Raw genomic sequence first — 10,679 nt, forward strand, 5'->3', positions numbered from 1 at the left:
AAATGGAGGCAGACTTACTAACCTAAACAAAAACCATGTGCTGTTGATAGTTGGCATCACTTGGGATCATGTAATGCAGCTACTCCGGGAGCTCCAGGGTGAGCATCACCGAACGCTGATTTTGTGCTGTTGATGGTGTGCTGTAACTACTTCAGTGCTTACTGAACCACAGGGTCCAGGGGAACAAGTACCGCAATAAAAAAGCCCTTCTAGTCAAATCTGCCTCTGGGTCAGCCTGCTATATCTTTGAACAATATGATGAAGAAGTTCAGCATCTGTAGTGTGTTGATTTGTCTTGACTATCCGAAAGTGTAGCTTGGTTTTATCACACAGGGACTAATGGCGAGCCACCTTGCTTCAGAAAGTTGCAGGCTTGTCTTGTGGTTTGGAAGTCATGGAACGTCTGTATAAGAGGGTGTCTAGGGTTGCTGGCTAATGGGTGACATTGAAAGAGTTCAGGTGACGGTCAGAGAGAGGGAACTCAGCAACAGAGAGAGCTGTGCATGGTGATGGAGTGATAAGATGTTAGGTGTGAGGAACTTCTCAGACTATGAACTTCCACAATGCTGAGCTCAGCCAAACTGGGACAGAGCACCCTTAATTAATGAGGAGATCTCCTTTCCCAATCTTGTCACACAGGATTAAAGTCAATGCCCCCTGGCAATCACATTCTGTGGAAGTATTTAACAACTTTGTCAGAAAGCTCCTTGTTTTTGACTCCATAAATGATAGGGTTGAGCATGGGGGGAATGAGGAAATAGAGGTTGGCCAAGATGATGTGAACATGGGGAGCGATGCCCTGACCGAACTGATGTGTCAGGTTTGAGAAGAGGGGGGGAGTATAAGAGGTCAGAATTACCCAGGTGTGGGTAGTGCAGGTGTTGAAGGCTTTCTGGTGGGCTTCCTTGGAGGAGATTCTGAAGACAGCCCTGATGATCAGACCATAGGACAGGGCAATCAGCGGCAGGTCTAACCCGATGATTACAAACACTAACACAAAGTTCCATGTCCCGTTGAATGTAATGTCCCCACATGACATCTTCACCACAGCTATGTGCTCGCAGTACGTGTGGGGGATAACGTGGTTGGCACAGAATGGCTGCCTGCTCAGGAGCAAGGGCAGGGGCAGAATGAAGAGAACAGCTCGTGTCAAACCCACTAGCCCTAGCTTAGCTATTCGTGCGTTGGTGAGGATGTTGGCATATCTCAGAGGGTTACATATGGCAACGTAGCGATCAAAGGCCATTGTCACAAGGATGGATGAGTGCATAAGAGAAAAAACATGATGGAAGAACATCTGGGTGAGGCAGCCATTCACAGTGATGTATTTCAAATTGAACCAAAATATACACAGTGCCTTAGGCACAGTGGAGGTCGACCTGCTGATGTCTGTGAGCGCCAGCATACAGAGCAGCAGGTACATCGGCTTGTGCAGGGTCTGTTCTTTGCCTACAACAAACAGAACTGTGAAATTTCCCAACAGCCCAATAATGTAGAACGTAGAGAAAGGGATGGAAATCATGATGTGGGCAGTTTCCAGGCCAGGGATGCCCATTAGGATGAATGTTGAAGCATCAGAGGGGGTGAGGTTGAAAGATGCCATGGGGTGGTGGACACATCAATCTGGTTGAGAAATGTTCAAGGTTCCTGTGAAAGGACAGAAGCACAGCAAGGGGGGTTACACACTTTATAACAAATAGTACAATAAATATTTTATAGTTATTAACAATCTAGAAAAGGGGGTGAGCAGTGAGGTGGCAACATTTACACATGGCACCACATTATTAGGTCAGAGTCAAGTCCAGAGAAGTTTTCAGACGGAGCTAACCAAGCCAGGTGAATGGGCAGCATGATGGCAGATGAACTTCGATGTCAATAACTGCAATGTGGATGCCCACTGAGTGAAAAACTTCAACTTTTCAATTGTCTTAAAAGGTTCAAATTTAATTGTGTGAACTCAGGAGGGGGATGTGGGCATCACAGTACACCGCTCTGTGAAACTTTGCTCACAGTGCAAGCATTGACAGAAACTAAGCAAAACTTTGGGATCCAGGAGAAGTGTGATGGGGAATCATACAGTAAATACAATGCCATGAGATCAGTCAGTCAATGTTTCACCCTCCTCTGGATTCCTCTGTGTAATACTGAGCACCCTTTTCACACAGGATATTGCAGAATTAGAGGGGTTCAGGGAAGGACAATGAGAATGATCAAGGGCTTGGAGAAACTCTCATATGCAGATAGTTTGAAAAGACTGGGATTGTTACTTTAGAAAGGAGATGAATACGAGGGGATTTGAGAAAAGTCTATAAAATATGACTGGTAAAGAGTAGATGGATCTACTCTAAAGATCTCTAACACAAGATCAAGAGGACATTCAATTACATTGAAACTGGGCAAGTTCAAAACTGATCAAAAGAGTGCTTTCTTCACTCAATGCTTAATTACACAGCGGAGCTCATGGGCACAAGAGGTAGTTACGGCCCTGAGCTAAGGAAGAATCAAGAATGGTTTGGACATTTTTATGGACAGTAAGACTATCCAGTTATAATAGTTACAGCTAAATAAATATTTTGGAAAGCCTATCTGTCCATGAGTTTCAGGGCACAAATCAATTTGTAGTTGTTAGGTCATCCCCCCATCCACCCACTGCTGGGTTTCTTACACCTTCTTCCATAGCATCTGGGGCTGCCACTGTCAGAGAGAGGACACTGGACTAGATGGACCATAGGACTGATCTGCAATGTAATTCCCATGTTGGAAAGGAGCCAACTTTTCCCCAGGAAAGCACATATTATCATGGTGAGATATGATTTTGTGCTGAACAGAATGGTCATGAAGGGCACAGAGGTCTTGGTATTTAGGCCTACAGGTCTGTACCTCTGTTACTTCTCTTGTTTCTTTTGGCAAGACACTTTCTTGCAGTCATCCAGCTTTGTCCGAGACATCTGTGATACTCTATGCATCAGGGGAGTGCCCCATAACCCCCATATTCCTCATTTATATATAATTGTGATGTTGCATATAAAGCATGCCATGAGAGGCATCAGGGGAAAAGTTATGATCTGCTGAAAGTCATTGTTCTACCTATATATGGATATCATTAGTGTACCTGAAATTGTGAGATTGTGTTGTATGATTGTCACTAAATCATGCTGTAAGTTGGGAATCAGCAGCTTCCCAGAGACAACAGCAAGAAAAAGTCAACAACGCTCGGGTGGGTGTCGAACAACCATGAACAGCCATTGTCCAGCAAGGCAGCTACAATGCAATGACTTGCTTGCACAAGGCCACACTAAAGGAATTGCTCAACCTTGTCTGGTGACTCAGCAATGCCCCGAGACATGCCTGGACTTGTGTTTTCTAAGCACGTGGATTAAGGATATAAAACATAACACAGTGGTCCTACGCTTGGCCTTTTCTCTTCTCCCCCCTGACCTGTGTTGCAATCAACAAGGATGCTCAGAAGACTGAAGACTCCACAGAGGAGACTGGCCCTCGTTTCAAGGGTGATACCTATGGACTATGAACTGCAACATCCAGTGGGATGAGAAAAAATGCTTAATATATTTGATGCCCAATCTAGTAGGGAGGAAAGTTTAGACTCCATGCTTATATTTTCTTTTCTTTTGGTAACAACTCTGGCTTTTTGCCTATCACTTAATATCACTTAAAATCTATCTTTTGTAGTCAATACACTTGTTTTTCTGTTTCTCTTGACCAGTGAGTTTGCCTGAAGGGTTTGGTGAATCTGCTTGGGTTTACAATGGCTGGTGTATTCACTTTCCATTGATGAAGTGGTGAACCAAATAATAAACTTGCACTGTTCGACTTGAGCAGTGCAAGACGGTATATTCCTGAGGTACAGTGCTGGGAGCTGGGGGAATTTGGTTGGTGCCTTTCCTTGTGTGATTCATAAGTGGGTCTGGGTGCATTCAGGAAGTTTAGCTGGGTGTGGGGCTCCACATGCCGTTGTGCTGAGTGATAACTGCACCTGTAGGGGTTGCTGCTTGTCACTAGCAAATCACTGTAAGAGACAGCCCAAGCTGCACAGTTAAGCGGGCACAGCGGTCCCACAGTCCCAGGCTGCACCCTGGGGATCCCATCACAATAAGTGACAGTTGTTACTGACATGTGTCAGCACAGACATGTGTCAGCAACTCAGCCTCTTTCCCTTCTCATGCCTGAATATTGATAAAGTTTACAGGTGACACAAAATTGGGGGATCGTAAATAATGAAGAGGGCAGGTCACTGATTCAGAGCAATCTCGACTGGTTGATAAGCTGGGTCAAAGCAAACAACATGTCTTCTAATACAGTTAGCTAAACATGAGCTCTCAGTGTGATCCTGTGTCCAAAATAGCTAAAGAAACCCTTGGATGATAACCAGACGAATCTCAAGGAGAGGTGAAGAAATTGTTTTACATCTAATTTAGCACTGGTGGGACTGCTGCTGGAATCCTGTGTCCAGTTCTGTTGTCCATGATGAAAGATGGATGTTGATACATTGAAGAGGGTTCAGAGAAGAGTGACAAGAACTATTAAAAGATTACAAAACTTCCCATAAAGTAATAGACTCAAGGAGCTCAATCTATTTGATTTAACGAAGATGGTTATGGGGTGACTTGATAACAGTCCCTAAGTACCTACATGAATAATAGAATCATAGAATTTCAGGGTTGGAAGGGACCTCAGGAGGTCATCTAGTCCAACCCCCTGCTCAAAGCAGGACCTAATCCTCAACTAAATCCTCCCAGCCAGGGCTTTGTCAAGCCTGACCTTAAAAACCTCTAAGGAAAGAGATTCCACCACCTCCCTAGCCTAGCAACTCAGTCCCTACTCTGGAGCGGTGCACAGGATTCTTCTTTCCTAAGAACCTTGTTGAACCTTTGTCCTTGTTGAACCTTGTCAGATTTCTTTTGGCCCAACGTGGGGAACAACACAACTAGTTAATTATAGGCTTTTCAGTCTGGCCTACAGAGGTTTTGCATGTTACAATGGCTGGAAGTTGAAGTTAAACAAATTTTGACTGGAAATAGGTGTACATTTTTTAAATGGTGAAAGTAATAACCATTGGAACAATTAACCAAGGGTCATGGCAGATTTTCAATCACTGAGAATTTTTAAATCTAGATGAGATGTTTCTCTAAAAGCTCTGCTCCAGGAATTATTTCAGGGAAATTCTCTGGTGTGTGCTCCACAGCAGTGGTTTTCAGAAAAATTTCTGGGGACGCAGTTGAAGAAAATTGTTGATGCCCACGACCCAACAGAGCTAGGGATGAGGGGTTTGGAGTGAGGGAGGGGGCTCTGGGCTGGGGCTGGGGGTTGCGGTGCAGGAGGGGGTCAGGACACTGGGCAGGGTGTGCAGGCTCCAGGTTGGGTCTGGGGATGAGGGCTTTGGGGTGCAGGAAGGGGTTCTGGGTTGGGGGGACTCAGGGCTGGGGCAGAGGATTGGGGCATGGCCTTAGCTCCGGTAGCTTCTGGTCAGCAGCGCAGCCGGGGTGCAGAGGTCGGATTCCTGCCTGTCCTGGCACCGCGGACCATGCTGCTCCTGAAGCAGCCAGCGTCAGGTCCAGCTCCTAGGTGGAGACGTGCAAGCAGCACCCCCCTGAGCTCCCATTGGTGGGGTACCGGCCAATGGGAGTGTGGAACCGGTGCTCGGGACGGGGGGCAGCATGCGGAGCCCCGTGGCCTCCTGTCAAGAAACCGGCCCCACTGCTGGGCACTTCCAGGGTGCAGCGTGGCGTTGGAGCAGGTAGGCACTAGCCTGCCTTAGCTGGGCAGCACCACCGATGGGACTTTTAACGTCCTGGTCAGCGGTGCTGATGACAGTGACCCAGTGCCTTACATGCCACAACCTAGTACGCAGTCATGACCCGAACTTTGAAAAACGCTGCTCTACAGAAAGTCAGACGAGGAGACCACAATGGTCGATGAACATGTCCCTAGGAGTCAGCTGGAGGCATTTTGCCTACAAACTCGTGCCTGAGCTTACTGTAGGCATTTGTTCTGTTCATGACCGTGGTAAATGTAGCCCTCTGGGGAGACATCCTCATGTGTCTGTGGTGCCTTGAAAAAGTTACACAAGCTGTGTATTTCACAAGGGTGAGGGAGCCGTGACACACTGCATGGATGATTTTTTCATTTCGTTGGGGATTGGTCCTGCTTTGAGCAGGGGGTTGGACTAGATGACCTCCCGAGGTCCCTTCCAACCCTGATATTCTATGATTGTCTGTATGGTGAATTAGTGCACAGCAAGCTGAGGTGTAAATCTGCAGTGTTCTAACATGCTGCACACTAACTGTCTGTGTGCTGTGGTGTACTGGTGTTTGAAACCCTGCACACTAACTCTGCATATATACAAATCCTTATCCTCACTTAGAAAAAAAATTGGTGGGGGAGGGATAGTTCAGTTGTTTGAGCATTGTCCTGCTAAAACCAGGATTGTGAGTTCAATCCGTGAGGGGGCCATTGAGGGATCTGGAGCAAAAATTGGGGATTGGCCCTGCTTTGAGCAGGGGGTTGGACTAGATGATCTCCTGAGTTCCCTTCCAACCCTGATAGTCTATAATTCAGGGAGAAGACACTGGCAACTGTAGTAGGAAGAGAACCTACCATATATGCACAATTAAACTCGCGATCAGCTAGAGACTACTGTCAGCTAAGTTAAATTTGGTGACTATTTAAAACAACTGTATTATTTCTGTACATCATTTACAATGTGCGTAACATTGCTAAACTGTTTAACCAACACACGGGTAAAAATCAAGAAAGGAATGGCAGCAAACAACATGAAGGCTTGGAAAAAACAAATTGGTAAAAAAATTAAGTTACATGGTAATTAAAATTGGGTAAACAAATTCCCTGGTAGCACCAGTCACACTTTGGGGTCACTGACACGGCATCCTAAGTAATGCACATGTTATTCAAAACAATCGTCTTCAATATCCGGGTACCAACACTGAATCCTAACACAGCAATATTTAATAAATTGGTCACAGTCCATTCAGTAGGTTATCTGAAAATAGCATCCATTTGGAACATATGGATCTATCTCAGCTACTGGTGTATCACAGAGCAATGCAACCCATGGACCAGAGAAGCTAGCCGCTCCTGTTTCCTGCCCAGTGAAGTTTACCAGCGGGTAACAACCAGCAGTAAGGGTAACCTATAACATGAATGGACAGTACTGGGTAGTAACTAGTTACAAGACAAATATATCTATATACAGGCCACATTTGTAATGTCACTACTGTTTCTGTTTCACTTCTCCTACACAAAACACTGTGGGACACACTACAACTATGCCTATCCCAGTATTTCAGAACACTCGGCCTAGTACCATAATAATACAAGTGGTAACTGTAATTGCCCTAAGAGGAATGTGTTGCTATCTGCAGTAACCACAAGAGCCAGACTACACCACGCAGACTGGAAAAGGGTTGTTATGCTTGGATACAAAGTGCTGTCACATGTACGCATACATACGATGCATACGCACCCATATGTAACATAGAAATATATGCACTGTATCCCCACTATCCATACACGTTAATTACCTAAAAGTGCGCCCAAGGCTCAATCATAAAATTACATTCCTCTGTCATGGTCCCGGGCCTAACATTCCCACATCCAGTGTGAGAGACTAAAAACAATTGGAAAATAAAATCTGTCTATGGGATGTATGATGGAATGTGCAGACAAAGGGACAGATGGGGCATAAATGTGTGGATGGAAAATAAGGGGGCCACATAACAGTGCTTAACCCAGTGGGTCATCCTCAGTCCATGCATTATGCTTTTCCGAGATGATGGGTAAACATCCTCCCCAGAAAAAGAAAAAAAAGTGGGGGAAGTAGTAGGAAGGGAGCCTGAGACATTAGCCCTTCTTTCAGAGGCCTGGTGTGAGGCCTGAGGCCTGGGCTAAAGTAGTAGTCAAAGCTTTATTGATAAAAAGCCAAGACAAGCTGTGAGCATGAGGCAGGCCCTGCTCACAAAATCTGGCAAGAACGGGGCTGATACTGCAGAAATCCACGTTCCGTAGAAGTGCTAGGCACAGAGCACTCACGCAAACACATCCCGATATCACGTGGTACCAGACCATCCGAATATCGAGGATGATACATAAACATTCCCCGAGAATAACAGGAACACACTGACCCTCCTAAAAGATAAGGTCAGGATGACAAGACATAATGAAAATGTCTTGATCGAACCAACATGTACAAAGAGATGGGTGATAACGAGCCACATCAGGGGGCAGTAACTGAGTATGTCAGACTGGCAGTATGTAACTTGTTTGTATCGGGGTCCACAGATGTATCTCAGAGGGAGTGTCTTTGTCTAGCCTAGAGGGGAAGGTAAAGTCCTGCCATTTATTGACCTGCTCCATTCTTATGGGCATTCATGTATTAGTGGTCCAGGAGAGCCTGTGGGATACTAGTACTATGATTTTTCGACAATAAACCTGGCCGGGTACCTTGGTACCTTAGCAGATCTTGTAGTCATTGGGCGGTTCGCTCGAGGTCTGCTGTGCCAGCTGTCTGTGCAGAGCTGGAACACCACATGGGGAGAAGACAAACACAACCCAACATCTAAGCACAGTGACCAGGGTGCTGTTGGAATTGGGGTAGCCTGGGATGGGGAAGGAGAGTACAGACAGGGGGTGAGAATATGCTGGGAGATAGAACCAGCTGAGGAGCTAGGATCAATGGTTCTCTCCACTGGTGAAATGCCTGATGTTACATAAATAACATTCAACCACAACAACTGGAAACCCACTGAGTGAAGATTGTGACACCCAGGCTGCAGTTCTCTGGCTCGCCATAGGAAAGAGACCCTGAGAGCCGCCCACCTGCACTCGGGGCCAGGAAAGGTCCCAGCGCTGGCCTTTGACCACCAATCACAATGAAAAATGTAATTTCAGCAGTGCTGCCTGCCTGTCCGTGCACACCCCGGTCTCTGCCCTCACAACCCCCAGCACTGCTGCTTCACTATGTACACCCCACTCCCTACACCACAACCTCCAGGGCTCCCCATCTCTCTGTGTACACCCCACTCCCCATCCCCATATGCCCCACCAGTGCCCACCTCTCCATGTACACCCCATTCCCCGCCCCCACAACTCCCAGCACTGCCCATCTGTCCATGTACATCCCACTCCCTGCCCCCAGATCCCTCAGGACTTCCTGCTTGTCCATGTAGGCCCCCCACCCCCACAACTTCCAGACCTGACACACCGTGACACCCCTCACCTAGGACCAAAACCAGGGGCCAGACCCCACAGCGACAGCTCACAGAAACATCTCCTCAGACGAGGTTAAACTCAGTGTCTGCCTGCACCGGGGAAAAGGGGGAAATCAGCCTGAACTGCCTTTCTGGGTGTGAAGGGAACCTCAGCAGCAGCTCAGCCTGTGCAGGGAAGGAGAGAGGGAGGGACCCGTGGGAGGAAGAGAGGACGTGGAGACTAAAAGGAGCCAATGTGACTAACTCTTCCTCAAAATGACACAAAGCTTTAACGTATTGCAGCCCATTAGAAATGCAGATACCCCTTCCTGAGGCTCTAGTGGGGCTGCTCACGGGAGGAAGGACAGTCTGGATGGGGAATGGTGTCAGAGACAATCTGCTACCACGTTGTCCACACTCTCTTACAGTCTGAGACACCCCCACCCTCATGGCGCCTCTTTGGTCTGTGCATTAGATAGAATGTGCATTCCCAATTTTCCCCCATTTCAGGACTCTACGTCACTGTGATTTGGATACTGCACATCCCCTTCCCTCCCCCCTGCACGTCCACACACGCACTGTGTTCCTGGACCTCCTGGTTTCCCCTAACGTAGAAACATGCTTTTATTTTAACTGCTTTTTGGTGCTTCTCATCCTCTCCAGAAGCAGAGATGCAGGGGCAGAGAGAGAGCAGACCTCTCTCCTCCCACAAAAAAACAAAACAAAACCTGTTCTCCTGATTGTTTTCAACCCTAAGCCTGTGAGATTCAGACTTCAGCAAGTATCCTGTCAGTTCTTCTTTGGTCCGACCAAGCTCACCCGTCCACAGAGGCCACAAGACGAGTCCAGTTGAAGACACTGGAGGCTGATGGCTGGTGTAAATCAGCCATTTATTTACGTTCCTACATGTGGATTTAGAGTGAACTCCTGGTTGTGTTGGGAGTTCTGCCACTGAACTCAATGGGACCAAGATTTCACCCTTAGTGTTTCAGGTTCGGGTCCGAACTGTGAAAATCATGGCTTCCCGTCCTGGAACAGAGAGCACTGTTCTGTACGGCACTGAAAGAGTCTGAAGGAAACCCGCAGTTTATGTGGTGTTCTGAGACTGGGCAAGAAAGATGGGGATTTCAAAACACATTGGCCATGATATTTCTCTCAGGGAGGCCAGTGTCAATCTGGAGTGACCCAATGAAGGCAGAATGTGAGAGCAGAATCTGGCTAATGTGTGGCCTTTTCTTGTTTTCATCCTTCTGGTAACACAAATACCCACTGCAGAGACTTTGGCTGCACTTCTTAACGGTGCACTGAAATTGCTGAATTGGAAAACTTGAGTGAACCAGAGGAAAATCCACATAAACCAAAAAAAGGAAGCTACTGAAACAGATAGAAGGACACAGTCAGACACAAGGAACTTCTCTTAAAAACAAATATTTGTCTAAACTATTTCCAGTACAG

The 10,679-nt window shown here is 46.7% G+C and overlaps 1 protein-coding gene across 1 annotated transcript; it reads right to left on the reverse strand.

Moving 5' to 3' along the window:
- Positions 1–664: 664 nt before the first annotated feature.
- Positions 665–1,603, reverse strand: LOC140915200 (olfactory receptor 52P1-like). Its single transcript, XM_073354807.1, has one exon. The coding sequence runs from the start codon at positions 1,601–1,603 to the stop codon at positions 665–667; it is 939 nt and encodes a 312-aa protein (XP_073210908.1).
- Positions 1,604–10,679: the final 9,076 nt, after the last annotated feature.

This window comes from Lepidochelys kempii, chromosome 1, assembly GCF_965140265.1.
Source record: "Lepidochelys kempii isolate rLepKem1 chromosome 1, rLepKem1.hap2, whole genome shotgun sequence".
Taxonomy (NCBI): domain Eukaryota; kingdom Metazoa; phylum Chordata; order Testudines; family Cheloniidae; genus Lepidochelys; species Lepidochelys kempii.